We start from the raw sequence: 24,692 nt of genomic DNA, 5'->3' as shown, positions 1-24,692 counted from the left end.
CCTGGAAAGGAGTACCCTTCTAAGTCTCTCAAACTTCCCTTGATTAGATAGAAAAGTCAAAGGGGTGAGAAGGGTGTTTATAACACATAAGGAGTTTGAAGATTGAGTCAAATCTCTAAAAATGTAATTTTTATCTCTCATTCCAAAAAGAACATTTTTTTATTCCCAGAAAATTTTATCTTTGTTACTAGAGAGATCATTTTCCCACAGGGAAGAGGGAAACAAATGACAGTAGCCAATACTATTAATTTTCTATTGTGATGCAGTCACCTACTACACATGTAGCAGCTTAAAACAATAATACACATATATTATCTCTCAGTTTCTGGGGGTCAGGAGTCTGGGAGTGGCTTAGCTGAGTCCTCTGCTTAGGATCTCACAAGGCTTCAACTATGCGTGGATCATGGCTGTGGTTTCATCTAAGGCTTGGCTGGGGAAGGATTGAAGGCTCCAGCCAGAAACTGTCCTCAGCTCCTTAACTTAAAGGTCTGCCAGCATAGCAGTTCACATCTTTGAAGCCAGCAAAAGAGGCACTAAAATCTTATGCAATGTCATCAGGTACATGTTGCTACCTCTGCTGTATTCTATTGGTTACAAGCAAAACACAGGTCTTGACCACACTCCAGGGGGACAACACAACACCATGAACACAAGAGCAAGGAGCATGGAACCACCCAAAGTGGCTGTACAACTATTACTTAGACTTTATGTTACGTTTGCATACAAAATCTAATTCTTTTTCATTCCTGCTTCAATGATACTTCTTCTCATCTTTAATATTTTTTCAATAATTTAAGTTAGTACTTAAGTTAACCCTGGCTTTACCATTCTGGACACAGTAAAACCTCATTAGTTTTAGGTTGTATCTTTGCCTATTTTTTGTACATTTGTTTAAACATGTAAGTTCATCCAAGAGCTCTGGGACGCTCCCCTGGATTTATTTGTGTACTTCTACTGAGACCATAAGTAATTGTATATAGGAGAGTTAACCTTTCAGGATTTCTTATCCCATAAGCTATACTCCTTTCCACCTTCTAAACATGAGAATAAACACATTTTATCCAAATTTAATGCAAAGCAAAACAAAATAAAAAAATCTTGCTTCCATGGAGTCTGTAATATAGATCCAGGTGTGTATATAATGAAATAACCATATCCTCATTAGCTTCTTTTGGAAGAATTATTAAGTCCAGCAGATGTGAAGGTAGTTGAAGTGCTTCAGCTTGGCATGAAGCTAGTTAATTACATTATACCAGCTTGGCATGCACTAGCTAATGATGTAATTTTGGAAAAGCACTATTCATATATTCATTTTGTGCTTGGGTTGGTTGAGGTCCATTTTTTTTTTTTGTGGTACTGGGGCTTGATGAACTCAGGGCCTACATCTCAAGCTACTCCACCAGCCCTTTTTTGTGATGGGTTTTTTTCTAGATAAGGTCTCATGACCTGCTTGTCCAGGTGGGCTTTGAACTGCGATCCTTCTGATCTTTGCCTCCTGAGTAGCTAGAATTACAGGTGTGAGCCACCAGCACCTGGCTTGAGGTCCATTTTTACAGTTTGACTTTGGTGTCTTTCTCTTTTCATCTCTAATTCTAATTTTGGTGCATCATCTTTACTCACATTCATGAATTTCTGTATAGGAAACTTTGCCTGGGGTCTTTCTTAATTCCCTTTCCTCAAGTCTTTTACTCTAAAAAAATGGTGTGACTTTCCATGGATGTATTTTAGTTAGAAAGTCTCAGCAAATGGTATATAGTACCCTCTTAGAGATTATACATACAAGAGAGAAGAGTTGATTCTGTCCTTCAACCTCAACATTAGCAGAACTAAACTCTGTTCTCAGTGTCTGATACATAGGTACTCGAATATTTGTATGTACAAATGAGTATTTATGTATACTTATGCATATGAATGGAGTTTGGAAGTGAAACTGAAGGTTAAAGGAAAATGTGTGTTTAGATTTCTAGAGACACAGTTGACTGTGAACTTATTAAACATCTACCAGCACTGTATGGGTGTGCTTCTTTCCTCATACATTTGCTAACACTACAGACTAGAAATTGTCATTAGCATAAGACACTGGGTGAATAAAAATAGTGCCTCATTATTCTAAGTTCATTCTAAAACAAATGAGATGAAAACAAATACAATAAACATTTATATATCAAATATTAAGGATATTTAATTAAGTAATATTAATTCCAGTGATGAAATACAAATATCTCACAAACACCTACTATGCACCTGGCACTGTTCCAGGTAGTACCTAATTGTGTTGAACAAGACATTCAAGATATCTGTTCTTGATGAACTCTTATTTTAATAAAGGAAAGGTAATAACCGAGTAAACAAGTAAAAATGGTACAAAGTGTGGTGAAAATAATACAATAGAAGACTGAAATAGGGTATCTGGAAGCAGCTTCAGTTAGGTGGGTGGGGAAGGCCTTCCTGAAAGTAGACAATTGGGCTGAGGACATAAAGATACAATGAGCAGGACTTCACAATCATAATGTCCTCTTAGCTTTTCACAAATACATTAGGAATGCTCCTGCCTCAGGGCCTCTGACTGGAACACTATTTCTCCAGATATCTGTATGGCTTACTCCTGCCTCCCATGATGAAATGCTTATGAAAGTCTACTTTATGGGACTGCAGAGCACTGTGGCTACCTGGATCTCATCCTGGGGCAATTTTAGTGTATCTATCTTCCACAGCAATTACAGCACGACATCCCTCCCCATATACAAGGTTACATGATATATTTCTAGAGGACTCTTGAGGTTGCTACAGTGTAGACATAAACTTCTCTATTACTTCAACTTTTATAGCCACAAAATAAATTTAAGTTGAAGGTGGGCTCCTTATGCAATTTTTTTTTTCTTTTTGTTGTGATTGGGGTTTGAACTCAGGGCTTCACACTTGCAAAGTAGGCATTCTACTGCTTGAGCAACCCTCCAGTTCATTTTGCTTTAGTTATTTTGGAGATGGAGTCTCACGAATTACTTGCTAGGGCTGGCCTCAAGCAGCAATTCTCCCCATCCTAGCTTCCCAATCAATTAGGATTATGGGCATGAGTTACTGGCACCCAGTCCCTAAACCAATTTCACTGCTATTTGAGAGACTGAAATGTAATTTTATAATCATTTTCAGGAATTTTAGCACATGGTTTCTCATATCTTCTCAGGGGGTAATTTAATAATGATAGACCACTTAAATCTACATTAGTAGAAATTTTTCACCTCCTTCCAGGATTTTGAACTCTCAGGAAAAAAAAAGGAGGGGAGAAGAGAAAAATATAAGGCTGTAAAGACCAAATAATCCTTTCACACAATGACAATGAACAATAGAGATGATAATGACGTACCTACCAGATGCAAGCTACTTTACTTTTAATTGGCTACCCACTTCAGATACATTATCTTTAACTTCCACAAGATTATGAGTCTTGTGAAGGTGGTAATCCCTTCTTTGCAGATGAGGAAATGAGACTTTGAGAGCTTACAGAACACCTAAAGCACAACTCTCTTATATGGTAGAGCTGGAATTTGATTTCTGTAGCATATGGTTTTTGAACTATACTCTCTGCCTTTCTAGAAGTAAAAGTGAATCTATCTTTTTGATAGGGTACAAACAACTCATTTATATATAAAATGATAATATCACAAATGTGACTTCATATTATCCTGTAATGATCAGAGATGAATACATTACTTTTTTGATCTTACAAATGGGACAAAAGGTTGAGTAATTTACTTGAGGTTATAAAAGATTTTGTCCAAACATTGGGTTTTCTCATTCTTGATGTTCTCCCCATTCTACTTTGACTTTATCTTTTATCTAAAAAATAAAAGAAATGAGAAACACCAATAGCATTGTGCAGTCTTAAGAACAGATCACCTTTTAAGTTAATCAATAACAAGTGGAACAAGTTTATGAAGTCACACTTTTCTTTGCAGACATTAGAGATGCAGTTCTTGACTCTCAGTTTTAAGATCTTTACTTAGACACACTTACTATATTCCCTCTTTATTTATTATGCAAATAGCCCCAAGAAAGCTCTTTATTTCTTACTGTGAGGGCTCCATGATGTTCTCCAATTCTTTTACTTTTAAAAGATGCTTTAAAGTTCAGAAGCAAAAATGTTTACTCAAAAACTGATCAAATGATACAGAAGCTTCTAATAAAAAAGCAATCCTACCTCCTAAGACAGTCAATGTAATCAGTGAGTTAGATATCTTACATCTGATTGAGAACTTATTTATGTCATAAAAGTTAGATGAGATAGCTTTTGTTCAATGATTCTAATTTTAAAAATTTCTAAAATATAATCTTATATTTGCACAGTGCTTTACATTTTGCGAAGCACTCTCATACCAGGCTACTTAATCCTTGAGGAAACCTTATGAAGACTGTATCCCCTCTTTTTTTTTTTCTCCTTTTATTTTATCATTTTTACATTTACTTACATTTGTAAGCATTGTTTGTGCATATCCCCTCTTTGGACACAGGAAGCTAGTACTCAGAGAGGTCATCATATTTTCTAACTCATAGATACTATTATGAGACACCATAATATTTTATACACTTCTAAAAATGCCAATTCAGTTGTGATATAATGTCTTAACTACACTCCAGTGATACTCAGGGTTTATAAGGAATCCTAGAACATTGTCTTTTGTAAGGTTGGGACTTAAGTCAATTAAGTTCTCTGAGCTTTGCTCTTTGCATATATTTTAAATTAGAAATGATGTGCATTTCATAGATTTCATGTGAGGTCATAATAAAAATAGCATTTGTAAACTGATAAAAATGTAAAAACCTTCTATATTTGTATTATTTTTCTTCCAGATATTATCCATAATACTAATATTAATATCGTGTTGTTGAAGGAAGGAACTGGATTTATGGATTTAAACTAAACTGCTTTGTCCTATTAAATAATTATGAAAGTTGTTATTGCACACATTTCAGTAGGATCTTTTTCTGAGATGAGTTGTTAATACTTGGTCCTCAAGTCAACTCTGGAGAACACCTATTCCACTAACCCAGAAGCATGCCTTTAGTTTGGATGAGGACATTTTCAGGTCTTGAGGAAAAATATTTTCTTTATGGTATCATTTACATTTTGCTTGCCAAGTTAAAGGACTGAAACATGAATTATACTTTAGGCATTCTATCATAATTAGTTTTAATTGTGAAAGGAATTGGAATTTCATCTTTTGGAAGGATGATAACTCTCTGCCCAATGCCACTAATGCTTTCTGTAATTTTAGAAGCAGTCTTTGCATTTTTTGCCTTTGTATTTGAAACCATTTTAAGTGATAGTATGTTCGCCATGTTTGTACTAAAGTATAAAGATTTTGTTTTTGTAGTGCTGGGATTTGAACCCAGGGCCTAAACCATGAGTCACTCCACCAGCCCTTTTTGTGATAGGTTTTTTTTTTCGAGATAGGGTCTCGTGAACTATCTGCCTGGGCTCCCTTTGAACTGTGATCCTCCTGATCTCTGCCTCCTGAGTAGCTAGGATTACAGGCATGAGCCACCAGTGCCCGGCTATGTATATAGATATTCTTACTCAATCAAGTTTTAGATATTGCACATCCTTCAGTTTCCTTGACAATTATATCCCTGTCTTCTGGGAGAAATTAATTATTGCTTGTCTAGCCATGCCTTTATACCTTAAGGCTATTGGTAGCATATGTGATAAAAATTATGAGATACTTTCCTGGAAATGATCTTTTATGAAAACCCGTACTATGTAGCTGCTCTGGGACTGACTCACACTAGATATTTGTTTGCATATATAATACACTGGGAACATGGTACTTTACTGGTTATTTGTTTCCCAGGTGCCAACAAAGAATGTTAAGATGTTGCTATAGATCTGGTAGTAATGAATAATTTCACACTTGAGCTTCTCAGAAATTTGTCCAATGAAAAATGTAATATTTGTTAACTGATTAATGCATAGAAGGTGGAATAAGGATACATGGGGTCATCTAAGATTGAAGATGATGATAGATGATGGTTCTGTGCTACTGGGCTTTTGGGGACACAATGGCACAATCCAGATATGAATATTAAGCTAAAACATTAACTCACTATTTCAGGTAATCCAAAAGTAATGTTCAATGACTACTACTACTATTTTTTAATTAAATATTTGTTATTTGCTACTCCAAATCTAGCCGAAGCAACCTCCATTTCTCACTTCAACCACTGGCAGTAACCAACTAATCTCGCTTCCTTCTCTCTTGCTACCTTTGTGGTCCAGCATCACTAACTGCCTGAAAGACCACTCTAGTGCCTCCTCATCAAAAAGAACTTCTTTGTTCATCAGTCTTAAGTAGCACACGTACTACCCCATTGCTAACACAACATCTGGTTTTATTATGTGCAAAACACTCATTACTGCCTGGACTTATATTTACTTATGTGCTAATTTGTCCATTTCTATCTACTATGATTTACCTAAGCTGTTTGACTTTGTTGCTATTGTTATTCCAGTGCCTAAGTAGATATTCAATAGTTCTACTGAATACATATCTAAATAATTATCTTCTCTTAATATATTTTTCTCTTCATATTTTTCTTCAGGAAATAAAATTATACTAGGAAAGATATTACTTTTTCTAGAAGCTAACAATAATTTGCCCATTTAAAACAGATTTAGTTTGCTCAAGATTAACTTTGAAATATTTTCTTTTTTTTGACTTTTTTCTGTTTTGGTGCTGTGATTGAACCCAGGGCCTTGTGCATGCTAGGCAAGCACTGTACAACAAGCTACATCCCAGCCCTTGATATATTTTCTTTTTTTTAAATTTTTATTTTATTCATATGTGCATACAATGTTTGGGTCATTTCTCCACCCTTACCCTTTTACCCCCGTCCCCTTCCTTACCCCCCCACCCCACTCCGTCCCTTACACTCCCTTACCACTCACTACCCAGTAGAAACTATTTTGCCCTTATCTCTAATTTTGTTGAAGAGAGCATATAAGCAGTAATAGGAAGGACCAAGGGTTTTTGCTAGTTGAGATAAGGATAGCTATACAGGGAGTTGACTTACATTGATTTCCTGTACATGTGTGTTACCTCCTAAATTAATTCTTCTTGAACTAACCTTTTCTCTAGTTCCTGGTCCCCTTCTCCTATTGGCCTCAGTTGCTTTAAAATATCTGCTTTAGTTTCTCTGTGTTGAGGGCAACAAATGCTATCTACTTTTTTGGGTGTCTTACCTATCCTCATACCTCCCTGTGTGCTCTCGCTTTATCATGTGATCAAAGTCCAATCCCCTTGTTGTGTTTGCCCTTGATCTAATGTCCGCATATGAGGGAGAACATATGATTTTTGGTCTTTTGGGCCAGGCTAACCTCACTCAGAATGATATTCTCCAATTCCACCCATTTACTGGCGAATGATAACATTTTGTTCCTTTTCATGGCTGCATAAAATTCCATTGTGTATAAATACCACATTTTCTTAATCCATTCGTCAGTGGTGGGGCATCTTGGCTGTTTCCATAACTTGGCTATTGTGAATAGTGCCGCAATAAACATGGGTGTGCAGGTGCCTCTGGAGTAACCTGTGTCACATTCTTTTGGGTATATCCCCAAGAGTGGTATTGCTCAATCAGATGGTAGATCAATGTCTAGCTTTTTAAGTAGCCTCCAAATTTTTTTTCAGAGTGGTTGTACTAGTTTAATTCCCACCAGCAGTGTAAGAGGGTTCCTTTATCCACACATCCTTGCCAACACCTGTTGTTGGTGGCGTTGCTGATGATGGCTATTCTAACAGGGGTGAGGTGGAATCTTAGTGTGGTTTTAATTTGCATTTCCTTTATTGCTAGAAATGGTGAGCATTTTTTCATGTGTTTTTTGGCCATTTGAATTTCTTCTTTTGAGAAAGTTCTGTTTAGTTAACTTGCCCATTTCTTTATCCCTATATATTCTGGTTATCAGTCCTTTGTGTGATGTTTAGCTGGCAAATATTTTCTCCCATTCTGTGCATGGCCTCTTCAGTTTAGAGACCATTTCTTTTGTTGAGCAGAAGCATTTTAGTTTTATGAATTCCCGTTTATCTATGCTATCTCTTAGTTGCTGTGCTGCTGGGGTTCCATTTAGAGAGTTCTTGCCTATACCTATTAATTCCAGAGTAGTTCCTACTCTTTCCTGTATCAACTTTAGAGTTTGTGGTCTGATATTAAGATCCTTGAACCATTTTGAGTTAATATTGGTATAGGATGATATACATGGATCTAGTTTCAGCTTTTTGCAGACAGCTAACCAGTTTTCCCAGCAGTTTTTGTTGAAGAGGCTGCTATTTCTCCATCGTATATTTTTAGCTCCTTTGTCAAAGACAAGTTGGTTATACTTGTGTGGCTTCATATCTGGGTCCTCTATTCTGTTCCACTGGTCTTCATGTCTGTTTTTGTGCCAGTACCATGCTGTTTTTATTGTTATTGCTTTGTAATATAGTTTGAAGTCGGATATCGTGATACCTCCAGAATTGTTCTTTTGACTGAGTATTGCCTTGGCTACTCGTGGCCTCTTGTGTTTCCATATAAATTTAATGGCAGATTTTTCAATGTCTTTAATGAATGAATGCCATTGGAATTTTGTTGGGAATTGCATTAAACATGTAGATTACTTTTGGGAGTATAGACATTTTTACTATGTTGATTCGACCAATCCATGAGCATGGGACATCTGTCCATTTTCTATAGTCTTCCTCAATCTTTCTTCAGAAGTTTATAGTTTTCCTTGTAGAGGTCATTCACATCCTTTGTTAAGTTTACACCTAGGTATTTGACTTTTTTTTGAGGCTATTGTAAATGGGATTGTTTTCATATATTCTTTCTCAGTTTGTTCATTATTAGTGTATAGAAATGCTAATGATTTTTCTATGTTGATTTTATACCCTGATACCTTGCGCTAGCTATTGATGGTGTCTAAGAGCTTCTGAGTAGTTTTTTGGGTCTTTAAGGTACAGGATCATGTCGTCTGCAAATAGGGATATTTTGACAGTTTCTTTACCTATTTGTATTCCTTTTATTCCTTCTTCTTGCCTAATTGCTCTGGCTAGGAATTCTAGTACTATGTTGAATAAGAGTGGAGATAGTGGGCATCCTTGTCTCATTCCTGATTTTAGAGGGAATGGTTTCAGTTTTTCTCCATTAAGTATAATGCTGGCTGTAGGTTTGTCATACATAGCTTTTATAATGTTCAGGTACTTTCCTTCTATTCTTAGTTTTCTTAGAGCTTTTATCATGAAATGGTGTTGGATCTTATCAAAGGCTTTTTCTGCATCTATTGAGATGATCACGTGGTTTTTGTCTTTGCTTCTGTTAATGTGGTTTATTATGTTTAGGTCTTTCTGGGTATGTTTGATGAAATTGGGTACATTGACATTGGGTGCATATAGGTTGATAATTGTTATTTCCTTTTGGTCTATTTCCCCTTTTATTAGTATGGAATGTCCTTCTTTATCTCGTTTGATCAATGTAGGTTTGAAGTCTATTTTGTCAGGGATAAGTATTGCTACTTCTGCCTGTTTTTGGGGGCCATTGGCTTGGTAGATCCTCTTCCAGCCTATGCTTATTTCTGCCAGTGAGATGGGTCTCCTGTAAGCAACAATCTGTTGGATCTTCCCTTTTAATCCAGTTTGTCAAACGGTGCCTTTTGATAGGGGAATTAAGTCTGTTAACATTAAGTGTTAGTACTGATAGGTATGTGGTGATTCCTGTCATTTAGTTGTCTTAGTTGTATGAAGGTTTGATTGTGTGTACCTAAACTGAGGTACTCTCTACTTTCTTGCCTTTTCTTTTCCTGTAGTTTGGTGCTACCTGCCCTTTCATGGTTATGTTGGGTTTCACTTTCTGTGTGCAGAATCTGTTGAAGAATCTTTTGTAGTGATGGCTTTGTGGTCCTGTATTGTTTAGTTTCTGATTATCATGGAAGACTTTTATTGCTCCATCTATTTTGAATGATAGTTTTGCTGGGTAGAGTATCCGAGGGTTGAAGTTACTTTCATTCAGTGGCTGGAAGATCTTACCCCAAGCGCTTCTTGCTTTTAATGTTTCTGTTGAGAAGTCTGCTGTGATTTTGATGGGTTTACCTTTCTATGTTATTTGTTTTTTCTCTCTTATAGCCTTCAATATTCTTTCTTGGGTATCTGTACTTGTTGTTTTAATGATACTATGCCGTGGGGTAGTTCTATTTAGGTTTGGTCTGTTTGGTGTTCTGGAGGCCTCTTGCATCTCTATGGGAAGAGATTTCCCTAGATTTGGGAAATTTTCTGTTATTATTTTGTTGAATATATTACGCATTCCCTTTGCTTGCACCTCTTCTCCTTCTTTAATGCCCATGATTCTCAGGTTTGGTCTTTTGATGGAGTCAGTGAGTCCTTGCAGTTTCTTTTCACAGGTCTTGAGTTGTTTAACCAATAGTTCTTTGGTTTTTCCTTTAATTACCTTTTCGTCTTCGAGTTCTGAGATTCTGTCTTCTGTTTGTTCTATTCTGCTGGATTGGCCTTCCATTGTGTTTTGCAATTCTGTTTCATTCTTTTTTCTGAGGTTTTCCATATGCTGAGTATCTTCCTCTTTAATGTTGTCTATTTTCACCCTCAGTTCATTTATCTCTTTATTAATCGTGTTCTCTGTTTCACTTTGGTATTTATACGGTGCTTCTATGGTTTCCTTTATTTCTTCTTTTGCTTTTTCAAATTCTCTATTTTTGTTGTCTTGGAATTTCTTGAGTGTATCCTGTACATTTTAGTTGACCATATCCAGTATCATCTCTATAAAATTCTCATTGATTACCTGTAGGATTTCTTCTCTTAGATTATTCTTATGGGCTTCATTGGGTTCTTTGGCATAGTTTGTCTTCATTTTGTTGGAGTCTGGGTCTGAGTATCTGTTTTCTTCATTTCCCTCTGGTTCCTGTACTAATTTTTTGCTGGGGGAAAACTGGTTTCCCTGTTTTTTCTGTCTTCCCGTCATTGCCCTTGGTACTGTTATTGTCCCGGTACTGTGTGCAATTAAGTATTTTCTAGCTTGTAATAATAACAATGGTGATATTTAGAATGGAATGGTGAGGGGAGAGGGAAAGCAAAGAAGGTAAAGAAAAAGGGAAAAAACAAATAAACAGACAAGTAAAAAAACCCAAACAAACAGAAAAAAGGTTTCAAAGATATAAACAGGGAGAGATAGTGTACTAATCCACAGTAAGCTAAACAGGCATTAGAGAGACAGAAAGAGGATTGAAAAAACAAATTCTCCATGTTCAAATGCAATAAAGTTTCAGTATTAATAATTTTGGTGTTAGTCCCTCAGCCTCCAATCCTGGAGATGGTGCCTCAGAAGTAGTTCTATTGTTGTCTCATCAAAGGGGAAAAAAATAACAGCAAACAAAAAAACCACAAAAAAAAACCCAAAGTACCACAGAATGTCCCAAGTTCAAATGAAATACAGTTTCAGTAGGTTTTTCAGCATGCAGGTGTAGTTTGGTTTTTGTCTCATCAAAGGAAGAGAGAAAAAGAAAAAAAGAGTCTGGGAACAGCTAAGCTATTGCCTAATGCTTGGACCATCTTTCCCAATTCTAGGAAAAGGTATACAAAGGTATATAAAGAGCATGATTTTTTGGGGAGGCATATATAATGCCCATTCTAAATAGTATAGCTGGCTTTTATTAAAGAAACATGGTTTTTCTTTTGATGAATTCATTCTAGTAATAACAACATGCTCCTGGGTGAAACAAGAAAATAATAATGAGAGTTTGAAGTCAAGAATAAGTAGAATGAAAAGATGACATATAAAGTTTGAATTCTGGCTCTGAAAGAAAGGACCTAAAAGACAATCACAAAGGCATTTAAAATATTGCACTACTGCTTTCCCCCATTTCTCATAAAACCTCTTCACATCAGTTTAAGTAACTTCTCATTACTTCAGAACACAGAGAAAAAAGGCAAGTATTAAACTGACATTTTACTTTTAGAACTTAAAACACTGCTAATTTCTGATGGAATATCTGAATTGATGTGGAGTGCTTGCATTGCTAGATATATGCAATCAAATGGTCAGTGCTAGGTAGGGAAAAAGGTTAACTTTATTTTCAGTTGGTTAAGTAAAAATTACATTACTCAACCAATTTGTAACAGTTGAACATCCATATTTTCATAGTATAAGAAATGCTGTAATGAAGATACACATATATATTTATGGACATTTTTCATTATCTTCTTTGCAAAAATACCAAGAGTTGAGACTACTGAGTTAAACTATATGATCATTAAAAATATTTTTTTAACTTTCAGAAAAATTTTCAAAGAATATTTTAGAAGCTCTTGATACATCTACTGTAATACTGAAGCCAAAGGATGTTGTGCCAAGTCACATTCCCACCTGTAGTGGCTGAGAATGTTTATTTACAACTTTAATTAGTGGCAGGCCCAGATGGCTCCTAAATTGGAGGGTTTTTTTTTTTTTATGCCTATTATATGAGTAATTTAAAAAAAGAAAGTCTACTCTCTACAGGAGAATTGTGCCCCTTGCTTCTTTTGATCAGGCAGCACTTGTGTTTGTGGGTATAAGAACTTTAGCTCCAACTGCTTATCTTAATTCTGTGAATTGCTGAAACTTAAGATCCAATTATCATGATAGATTCATCTTACTTCTGGTGCAGGGAGACATTCCTCTTTTTTTTTCTTAAAAAAAAAAAGATACACACACATACATAATTTTAAGCATCAACTCTAAGTGTAGGGGCAGAATGTGAAGGTTTTAGCATGAGATCACTCTACAATCTTGATCCCAAAATCCATTCTTAATCTTGACAGCTATATTTTCTTTCTTCAACACAGTGGACCTTTCCATAATCATATATTTGTATGTATATGATTTGTTATAAGAGCTTAAATGAGATGTGGCTATTTCTATAATACATGTGTAACACATTTCTATTTTTGAAAGCTCTCTACTCAGAACTGGGCTTTGACCTTTGAAAAGATGTGTGGGGACCCTTTGGATTCTCTGATATTTGATCGAGTTGCTGAAGTCACCTTCTCAAACCTCAGGCTGAAGGCTGGCCATTGTGTGTTTTCACTGACATAGCAGTACATGGGGCATGGGAAGTGAGCTAGGACCAGAGGTAGCTGTGCAAATCCATATGATATTTGGTCCAGAAGTTGTTGTGCCAACTCCTTTTACATTTAAGGCTTCATGTGTATCACAGCACATGTCCCATCTAAAATGTATCTATCCTTCATAAAAGACCAAACCCCAGCTGGTCTTATGCTTGACAAAGTAACTGTGTGAACCCTAAGGATTTCAACAAAGGCCAACATTTAAAAAACAAAAAAGTGACAAAGTCTGAGTCTATGTACCTTCCAGCTATTTTTGACTATTCATTGCTCCTTCAAACTGGAACATATTTTTGGGGTCCTTCCTGTCAGAGGTACCAACAGTTATTCCCATAATTGCTACTGTTGTTCAGTAAAACAAGAAACAGCTGGCACTTCCTACTTTCCTTCTATGTGGTTCTACCTGCCCTACACTGAAGTTCTAGGATTCACCTGTAACTGCTAGAGCTTTTGAAAACTTTTGCCCTGCTTTTTAATTCTATTTATCATTTCTATAATAATCTTGAAGAAAAATGATTAGATGACTGGTCTTATACTGCCATCCTTCCAGCAACTCATTAAGATTGCTTTTTATTAAATTTTTAAAAAATAGAACTGTGTCTTTTTTTGCTTTTGTTTCAGAATTATTTTGTCAACCTATAAATCAATTAAAGGAAAATTACAGCTCTGAAGAAGAGGAAGGTATTATAAAGATATTGGTCATGTAACTACTGAGGGAGACTGGCAGGAACATCTCCAGGGGCTCCAACATGAATCAAGTATGTCAATTCTATCTTCTTACTATTTCACTGGAAGCAATGTAACAGAATAGACCAAAGTTCCTCTGAGTTACCAATAAACAACTGAAAGATAAGGTGGTGATGCAGTCATTTAGCCACAGTTTTCTGTGTTGATTACGTTCTAAATCAAAATCAATACTAACACTAAATATTCCATGTTAAGAAAAGCTCTCATCTGTCACATTTTCAAATGTGGCAATGAGCCTTAGACAATCATTTAATATCTACCATAGAAAGAAAGTAAGCTTAAATTAACTGCTTTACATAATGATCATGTGGTCCCAGCAGCAGCTTCAGTATGGCAGCAACCTCCAAATACGAAGCATCTTATAGCACAGTGGCTCTGTAAGGCACATGTATTTCAATTAATCTTCCAATCTTCCCACTTAGATGGCACTTTTCATCTGGGGAAATAGACCCAGATCTGTTTGTCCCATTTGTTAGATAAATAATTGGGGTACTCACTGAAGCACTTCCAGGGAACACCAGAGGGTCTTTGCAGCACGGTTTACATGGACTCCAACTGCTGCCTAACATGCTTCCCTACAGGTATTCTGAGATGGGAGGGATGGCCAAGTTCGCAATGCTGTAGAACGTTATTTTGGGTTTCTGTGATTCTACATGAGGGGTTCTTAGGTTGGGATTGAGAGACTCTTTGACAATGGATGTCAAATGTATATAATCGTACATTTCTGGGAGGAGGACTTTCATCAGATTTCAGGGGAATCCAAGATGTAAAAAAGGCTCTGAATCATCTTCTAGATAACCCTCTAAGTCTGATTTTAAGCTATAAAACCCAAGAGATCTTACCCTTCAGATTTCTGAGGAAAAGTCAGAGTATAATGACCTAGAGTACATTATATGAATAGACAGTAGAGAGAATTACCCAAATGAACATTTCAAATTGTAACTTGAAATAATCAGATAACTAAGGCAAAGGAAATGGGGACTTAGAGGGTTGGGGCTGAATTATCTCCCTTAATGTAGTAATTTTCTGTTTCTCACTACCTATGTGGAAAAACCCACTGTTAAAGAGAAAGGAAAATAAGCTGAGTTAATCTGAATTATAAAACTTAAAAAGGTATGTCCTATGAAGTTACAAAAATACTGGCAAAATATGCCAACATTAGCAATTATATTTTAAAGTGAAAGGATAACATAGAAACTATTTTAAACAGTTAAGCATATATAATCTTGCAATAGATACAAAGTGCAGATGTTTAATTTTTATATTTTTTTCAAAGATGTTCTGCTGAATTTAAAATATTTTCTTTGAATAATCATGTTTGACAGATATAGCAGTTAATGTTAGCAAGATAATTAATGTCCACTGGGCTATGTCTATGCAGGTGTTTCCTTCCACTGTTCGTATCCCAATATAAAAATGTTTAATATATAAAATTCTGAGTTTACACATAATACATTAGGAATGATTACTTTTATCATAATTAAAATCCATAGAAGTTCTTTACGTAATGAATTCTTCTGGGCTTTTGACATATAACTTGATTTTTAAAAAATGTATTAGGTTATTAAAAAATTTAAATGTTCACTGCATAAAATGAGCAGATAACTATAGAAGGCACAGTTTCCAATCCTCCATAAGGTTTGTGAAGTCAAAAGTTACCTGAAAGGTCTTTGAATGTTACTCTACCAACCAAGTCATTTATTCCTTAATACTCTAATGCTTAATTAACAGAATTTTAAATCAATCTACCTACTTATTCACCTACTTATATACCCATCCTTCCATCTCTCCATCCACTCATTCTTCCATTTATCCATCCATCCATCCATCTTTATATATTTGGTCTTCAGCACAGGGAAGATTAAGAGTGGGAAATAAGAGAGATATGTTAGAGGCCAACAGAAAGAGAAACAACAGATATTAATGGAAGACAGAAAAATAAACAAAACCCAGCATATAACTACTAACATGCCATATATTAATGGATAGTTGTAAGGACAAGATATTATGACCAATTTCCATTTGACATATTCTAAAATTTTTTCCACCCATGAACCATTATTAGGTGATTCTTTGGCTCATATTTTAAAAAGAGGACCAACCATTAGAGGTTCCCAGTAAGTGTGGTACCCATGTCTAGTAGTATTTTTGGAAATTTGTAAGGAATTATCAGTATTTTGGGGCATGTAGGGTAGTTAGTGGAAGGGTACCAGAAATGCTAAAGATATTATCATTATAGAATGCATTGTTCAGTCCTGTGCAACAAAGAATTGTTCTATGTCCTGCATGATTTTCGAATATCCTATCAGACATTCATGTTGTTAAAAAACTTCTTTTTAGTTACATGATCTGGAATATAACTCCAGTTTTAGATAAATCCCAAATGTTTTTGCATAGTTTTAATATATATTAACTTTTCTAGGCTTGTAATTACTACGTAAATTGATAGAAGATTGTGTTTTATTTTATTGGGAACTTTAACAAGAGTTATTCATCATTTTAGACAATCATATTATTGATGGAGATACACTTATATTATTTAAATTGACGATACAATTTATCTTTGTCAATCTACATTCATGGTTGCCATGTTTGCAGAGATTCTATGTATAGGTAGGTGCCAGCATCTGAGACTACATAAAATCTCCTAGAGTGGGTATACCCAAGTGTTCACCTATTGAAACATGCACTGTTTTATTATAAATCACTCCTCTTATTTTCCCCTAATTGTATAGTAAGGACATGTTTCTGATATTTATAACTAATGCATACAGTTAGGGAAATCATCTATGATTTTCAATGCAGGAAAATAAAGGGTATGTTAGAAATAGTTACAAAAAGGAAGTCAAAATTCATGAGGAGGCAGAAGTGCTTGAGGGACAGGATGAGGGAAATGTAGAAAGGTCCAGTCATTTAAGTTTTCCCCAAGGATCTCTGTCTACTGGGATGCTAGCAGCTACTTAGAGCATGGTGCTCTGCTTCTCTTTCTAGTCCAATGCTGACTCTAGGGGTATCTAGTGACAAGTCATGCAGTTCTGATAGCTGCCTGAGCAATGAAGAGCAGGGAAATAGTTCAGCTATTCACAGCCCTTTAACTCAGTACCTGTTGACTACCCCCCGGCAGGGTCTACTTCTGGTTTTCCCTGTTTGCGACCCTGTTTTCCTCCCCATGGTTTTACTTAGCTCACTGTTGCAGCAGTCTTGTTTTCTACCTTTATTGTGTTTTGGGGTATTTTGCTCAAGTTGGGCTGTACCTTCAATATTAGTCCATTTGTTGCACATTATTAAAAACATCCACAATGTTGATTCTCTCATTCCAGGTTTCCAGTGCTGCTGTGGATTTATAATTGTATTTATTCTTCCATGTCAAAGGAAGTAGAGGTAAAGACATTAAGATTTTTATCAACTAGTTATCAATTTCAATGAAGGCAATTTTACTTAATGAAATTAAACTATCAGACTTGAAATTTTCTTCCTTGGTATTTGTTAAAGAACCTTTGTTAAATGAATTATCAAAAAAAAGTAAAAACATGAAGACAACTTACAATCCATTTCAAGTAAGGCACGAACAGATTTAATAAGCTCCTTAGATTCCAGTGCCAGGCTTGCTGGGATGTTGCGTCCGTTTCTTCCCAGAGGCGTGAGGGAAGTCTGAGAAGCTAACACAGCTCTTCTTTCACTATGTGGGTAGTGAAAGGAACGTAAACATATTACACAACAAACAGTATCCACCTTTACTAAATCTAGGTTTGCATTCATTATAAATTGCACAAAAATATTTCTATTTCTAGCAACATTTACTTCATGTATTCCTTGCCATATATGAAGTAATTAACCTAGAACAGTATTTCTGTTTTCAATTCATACAATGAATAGGCATGTTTTAAAACAATTAGGTTGACCTCATATTCAAAGAGGAAGTAACCGAAGGATGGCCTAATCTCCTAAATCATTTGTTGGACTTACTTTGTGAATTCTTGTTTGGCTTACATGACGTAGACTTTTATTTAGTTTTGTAAAAATTCAAAAAAAGTATATCAACATACATTTCTTAAATTGACACTTATTCCATTACTTATGGTAATATAAATTTAATATATATATACATGTTCACTTATGGAATTATTATTATTATTATTATTTGCAGTGCTGGGGATTGAATCCAGGTCCTCATGTTTGCTGGCCCCCAGACCTGAGATTATCTTTTGAGCTCCTCCATTTAACTCCAAAAGTCTCCCTAAAGATTTTATATGACTTTTTTAGAATGTCAAATGTCATCTGAAATGAACGCATTTTGATATAATTAAAAATGCAGTTTCCTTCAAAAAAAGAAACCCTTACACTGAAAACTTTTACTTGGAAAGAAGAACCAATTTTTCACTGATTATAAAGCTGTCATTACTTACAGTCCATCTTCTTAAATACAATGGCATTAATTTACAAGGAGAAACTAAAGAATCAATTTTCACATTCAAATACATAGCCTATACTCTGTGTGGAATGGCCAAGGATGGTACTGGTGTGGAAGACATGGTTATATTTAGAGCAAGATTTTACTAGTGTTCACCTTTTCAAGTCACGAGGAAAAGCTGCTTCTTAAAAAGTTCCTTTTAAAGTTGCCTTTTTCCTCCCAAGAAGAAGTTTAAGGTAAGAGCAGGCTCTGTCTTTTAAATAATTATTTTTAACCTTAGTTTTTAATACCAAATGTTTTAAATTAGTTAAGTTCAAAATGAGATCTTAGTGGGTAATGTTGGGGCCCACTCAACCCATAAGGACAATGTGGTTACTTAGTATTTTAAGCAGCATTGAGGCTGGGTGCAGTGGCTCAAAATATGTAATCCTAGCTACTCAGGAGGCAGAGATTGGGAGGATCACATTTTGAGGTCAGACTAGGCAAAATTTAGAGGCCCCCATGTCAAGAAGCAAGCCAGGCATGGTGGTGCACCTTTGTAATCCCAGCTAAGTAAAAGACAGAGATAGGAGGATCAAGGTTCAAGGCCAGTTTAGGCAAAAAGTGTGAAGACACTTCTCTGAAAAATAAAGAAAAAGCAAAAAAGGATGGGTGTGACTTAAGTGATAGAGTGCTTTCCTAGCAAGCACAAGACTCAGAGGTCAAATTCCAGCACTGCCAAAAAAAAGGAAAAAAAGCAAGCATAGATAATAAATGTGTCAGTAACTTTTATTAGAAGAAACAAAAAATTATACTAAGATGAACTTAAAAGTGAACAGTTGTAGGTATTCCTCCACAAAAAAATGTTATGTAGACACCTAAAAAACCCTTTATTTATTTTCTTTATTAAACAGTTGTTTTCACAGTAAAGTGTGGGGTTTCCAGTTCTTTGTTCTTAGCCAAAAGACCGAGAGACAATGAGTTTTCCTGTTTCTGCATGTTATACTACTAGAAATGGAAGACATATTTTAAATAATAACAATTATTCTAAAGAAAAAATTATTTTCAAAATGCACCTACAGGAAGTTTTCTTTCATCTATGTCTTTCATCAGGTATCAAAATGACTATAAACTTGGAGTCTGAAATACATACATCTTATTTGTAGGTTTGCAGAACCTAGTAAGAAACTTGACATCTGAAGCACACTGTGAATCGTAAGGAAACCAAGGTGTATTTTCCAAATATGTTTCTTTATTTATATCTACTGAATGATTAAAATGAAAGAAACTGACTGCATGAGTATTTTTACAAAATTCTAATCTGCTAGGTTGAGATGGACCTTTAGCAGTACATCTGTGAACAAGTAACTTTTTAAAATACACAGGATGCTTACAGAATTTCAAGTTAATCTCATCATTCCAGAATTCTTGACTTCTTATTCCTACCTCAATTTTAGTGTACAATGACTGGCTCAGTACTTCTGGGAATTTCTTTTACAGAGATAGGAAGAAAAACAATTGTCTTTGCATTTATTTCCAAGACATTAATGAATACATCCAGTGGGAATGATACAGCACCTTAAGAACACCTAAAAGATGTTTATTATTCCTCTAAGTTAGTGGAGTACTAATTATAAGGAGGAACATTTAATCAGTGGATGCACTCTGCAAAAGCACTTAAATGTTCTTACCTTAAATTTGATAAAGGAGCAGAATTTTCAGAAAAAACTTCTTGAATAGCCTAGCAACAAACAAGATGGCGAAGGCTACAGGTAAGTTTTATAGTTCTTTAAAAAATACCTTTTCTTAATTAATATTTACAACCTCCCTCTTGATTTAAATAGGTGTTTCTGTTATGGTACAGAATCAATTACATTAACATGCAATTCTACTCAAAATAGCTATGAAACTTTCTTTACAAGAGAAATATTTATCAAATTATGTTTACATAGTCTAAACATTTTTAGGAAAGTATTTATTAAGACAGTGTATATTTGGGATCATGTTAATTTGTGTCAATGATTTCCCATAATAATCTGCATAATGTTAGATGACCTTCATTATCCAGGAAATTCTAAATCTGACCTTAGGTCAACATTGCTGTTTTTGAGACTAAAGAACACATCACTAACCACCAAATACAATGACATTCAAGTTTGTCAACTGCCTATACATTTCTTTAAAATGAGCATGATGCAATGCACAGTTATTCCTTGGTATCTGCAGGGACTGGTTTCGGGACTCCGGGGAAGCCAAAACCCATAGATGCTCAAGTCCCTTATGCAAAACAGAATACAATATATGCATATAACCTATACACATCCTCCCATGTACTTTAAATAATCTCTGTGCTACAATACCTAATTCGATGTAAATCCTATGTAAATAGTTTTATACTGTATTGTTCACACAATAATGACAGAAATCAAGTCTGTACATAGTAACTACAGAGGCAACCATTGTAGGTACACCTGCATTATAAGAGCAAGACATGATGAGGACTGGACAGGGCAATGTCTATGAAATGGTGGAGGCTATAGCAGGGAGCACCTGTGTATTACTTCACTCATGTGGATTCAGCTTGGGATATGGGAAAGTCAGATTTTGCTTTTTGGAACTTTCTGGATTTTTTTGTTCCTGAATATTTTCAATCTGTGGTTGGTTGAAACCATGGATGTGGAATGCAAGGACACAGAGGATCATCTGTAACAGAAAAACTTACCTCTACAAACTTGAGAAGCTTTTCAGTGGACGCCTCAAAAGTTTTTCGAGCCATTTCTGATTTTCGCAACTGGCAGTCAAGTACAGTGATTCTCTTTCTTAGATCATGAACACTTTCCTGGACAGACATCAAAAGGAGCATCTCATGCAATTCTTTGATTGTACACGGCTATTATCTATTTTCAGTTTTCATGAACTGATCAATATCTGATATTACAGCTTCATTTATTTTCTCTTGCTATACATATCCTCTGATTGGTGGGGTCATATAATTAACTAAATATTTAAAAGCTGATTTCCACAGAGATACTTAAAAGTTTTATGAGATAAACTGCTAATGATTTCATGGAGTCTTACAATACCTACACCTCGAACCACTCTACCAGCCCTTTTCCGTGTGTGGCAGGTTTTTTCAAGATAGGGTCTAGCAAACTATTTGCCTGGGTTGGCTTCGAACCACTATTCTTTTGAGTAGCAAGATTACAGGTATGAGCCACTGGTGCCTGGCTAAATTAGTTTTTTTTTGTTTTGTTTTGTTTTTGTTTAGCAACTTGTTTTAACATATGCTCACAGAAACCCAACCGGGGTAGCACAACTGAAAATGATGCTGGGTACATGCAAACATGTGCAGAAACACACATTTGTACATGCAATATGATAAAATCCAATGCAAGGCTGAATGAAGAGGGAAATAAAGGATTCCCAAGGGACAAGCAGCAGCAAAGTGGGGGGAATTGGGGGCAGGGAGAGGGGTAGGGAAGAGTACTGGTTCTGAGGGCACGTTGATTCCTGGTGGCCTATAGTTTGGGATTTCATCAGGCACAAATGGCAAGCAGAACTTTAATGAGTAAACTAAAAGTAAACAGTTTTTTGGTTTTGGCTCTGGTGAGTAAAAAGTCTGTCCTAAATAATTCCTAACCACAAGCTTCTATTCATGAATGTTTGGGGCCTGATTTTATATTACCTAAAAATCCATAAGCTGAAAATTTAGTCTAACTTGGTCCCAAGCTTAATAGAAGCAAAAATAAACCCTCTGGAGAGCTGTTTTCTAAATTCAGATTTCAAAGAATTCTTAGAAATAATGTATCAAAAGAACATGACCTTACAAAAAAAAAAAAATTCACAAAACAGGTGAGGAAATAAGCTCCATGGGTAAAAGTCAGCTAAGGAAACAAATGATAGCATCAGATCTATAAAAACAGCAGATAATAATCACATACAAAACATTAAAGTAATTATGTTTAATATGGTTTAAAAATTAAGAGGGGATTTAAAATATAATAAAGAGACAAGAAAACTATTAAAATGGATCCAATGACATAAAAAATCAATCTCTAAAGAAAAATATAGTAATAATTAAATTAGAAATTTGATTTTTGTGTTTAACATCCATTTAGACACAGACAAAAAGAAAATGATTAAACTGGAAGACAGAGATAAAGAGATCTCTGATAACTGAATAGAAGTACAGAAATTGAAATACAAGTGAGGGAGAAGAGAAAACAGTAGGAAGATCAGTATATATACAATTGAAATCATATAAGAGTCACTAGAAGGAAAGAGAAATAGTTAAGGATAATAGCTTAGGGTTTTCCTGAACTGTCAAAAGACATTGCTCCTGAGGTGAGGAACCTCAATGAATCTCAAGCAGCATGAATTTAGAAAAGTCAACATGTGACTCACTGAGGTCAGAATGCTGCATGTCAAAGCCAAAGAGAACTTAAAATTATATAGAAAGAAACAGATTGGAAACAAATGACAGACTGATGGCTCAGATCACAACATGAAATATAAACACTGGAAGACATTAAATGCTGACTTACCACTCAAAGTGTAGCAAAAATCTATTTAAAGAATAAGAGTTGAATCAAGATGTTTTCCAGAAAAACAAAATGGAAAGATCATTAGTAAAAGAACCTCACTAAATGAATTTCTACAAGATGCACTTCGGGAAGAAAGGAAATGATACTACCAAGAAAGTATTAGATGTAAGGAAGAATGTTGAACAAAATGGTTAACATAGGATCTGCTAAACAAATTCTGATTGTACAATACAAACTGTAACTGTGTTAAAATTGAAGAACTAAAATACTAACAACAATAGAAATTCAGTAGGTAGGCACAGTTAGACTCACGCTCAAAAGTGCTTAAAGTTCTTAGAAAAAGGAGGAAGCCACTGAATAATTTTATTACTTAGTTAAAATTGGTTGGCATAATTTCTAGGATAATAATTAAAAATTAGAAACAGATTATATAACTTCTAACCAGCACAGAGAAATAAATATAATTAAGCAGGGGAACACAGAAGAAATCTGAATCAATAGTAACAAACAAGAAAAAACAATGAACAAAATAACGATTAGAATACCTGAGCAAATTGTACAAAACAGAAGGAAAAATTAAAGCCAATCATGTTGAGGTATGATCCTTCTATTCTTAGTTTATTCAGGGTTTTTATCATAAAAGGATGCTGAATTTTGTCAAAGCCTTTTCTGAAACTATTATGATGACCATGTGATTTCTTTCTTCCTTCCTTCCTCCCTCCCTCCCTTCCTCTTTTTCTTTCTTTTTTTTTTTTTTTGTGGTACTGGGCCTTGAACTCAGGGCCTACACTTTGAGCCACTTGCCAACCCATTTTGTGTTAGGTATTTTTGAGACAGGGTCTCACGAACGATTTGCCTGGGCTGACTTTGAACTGTGATCCTCCTGATCTCTGCCTCTTTAGTAGCTAGAATTGCAGGTGTGAACCATCGGTGTCTGGCTTGACTGTGTGATTTTTATAGTTAATTCTATTTACATGCTGTATTATGTCTATCAATTTACATTTGTTGAACTATTCTTGCATTCCTGGAATGAATCCAACTTAATCATGGTGTACAATCTTCTTAATGTGTTGCCAAATTCAGTGTGCAAGTATTTTATAAAGAATTTTCATGTCTATATTCATTGGGGAAACTGATGTATAAGTTACAGTTTTTATTTTTTTTTGCTGTATCCATATCTGGTTTTGGAGTAAGTCTGGAAGTGTTTCTTCCCTTTCTATTTTATAAAATCATTTGAGGAACATTGGTTCTAGTGCTTTAAAGGTCTGGTAGAATTCAGCAGGGAACCTGTCCAGTCCTGAGCTTTTCTTTGTTGGGAGACATTGTGTTATTGTTTCAATCTCATCACTCATTATTGAGCAGTTCAGATTATTTTTATATCTTTTAGATTTAGTTTTGGTAGGTCATATTGTCTAGAAATGTATTCATTTCTTCTAGATTTTCTAACTTTTTTGTAGTGTAAGTTTTCTTAAAAACCATACTGATCCTCCAGACTTCAGTGGCATCTTTGGTACGTCACCTTTCACATGTCTCTAATCTTATTTGGTTAATTTGGCTAAACAAATTTTGCTAGTTGAATAAGCCATTCTCACAAAAACAAGTATCATTTCTTTTCTCTCATATGTGGAAGAAAGTAAAAGAGGCATTTGGAGGGGAAAGGGGGAGCGGGGAGAAGGATTAAGATGGGCAACAGAGGATGAAAATGATCAAAGTACAGTAAATGCACATATGAAAATATCATTATGCAGCCCCCACACTTTGTATAGTATATACTAATAAAATGAAGCCACGTGTTTCAATAAATAAGCAGTAAAAATGGAAAGATCTTTACAAGTAAAGGTTAAAAGTTAATGAGTGGGAAAAACATCCAACTAC

General features: G+C 35.2%; 1 protein-coding gene across 9 annotated transcripts in view; it reads right to left on the bottom strand.

Moving 5' to 3' along the window:
* Nucleotides 1–24,692, bottom strand: part of Stxbp4 (syntaxin binding protein 4) — a 201,915-nt gene that overhangs the window by 91,529 nt on the left and 85,694 nt on the right. For all 9 annotated transcript variants that reach the window (XM_074046086.1, XM_074046092.1, XM_074046085.1 and 6 more), the window contains 3 exons: nucleotides 20,996–21,112; nucleotides 19,965–20,014; nucleotides 17,429–17,562 (listed from right to left, as the gene is read on the bottom strand). In XM_074046086.1, coding sequence (XP_073902187.1) covers nucleotides 17,429–17,562; nucleotides 19,965–20,014; nucleotides 20,996–21,112 — 301 coding nt within the window. The remainder of the gene's footprint in view (nucleotides 1–17,428; nucleotides 17,563–19,964; nucleotides 20,015–20,995; nucleotides 21,113–24,692) is intronic.

This window comes from Castor canadensis, chromosome 11, assembly GCF_047511655.1.
Source record: "Castor canadensis chromosome 11, mCasCan1.hap1v2, whole genome shotgun sequence".
In the NCBI taxonomy this organism is placed as follows: domain Eukaryota; kingdom Metazoa; phylum Chordata; class Mammalia; order Rodentia; family Castoridae; genus Castor; species Castor canadensis.
Note: the sequence above shows the minus strand (reverse complement) of the source record. Positions and strands in the feature narration are given on the sequence as shown.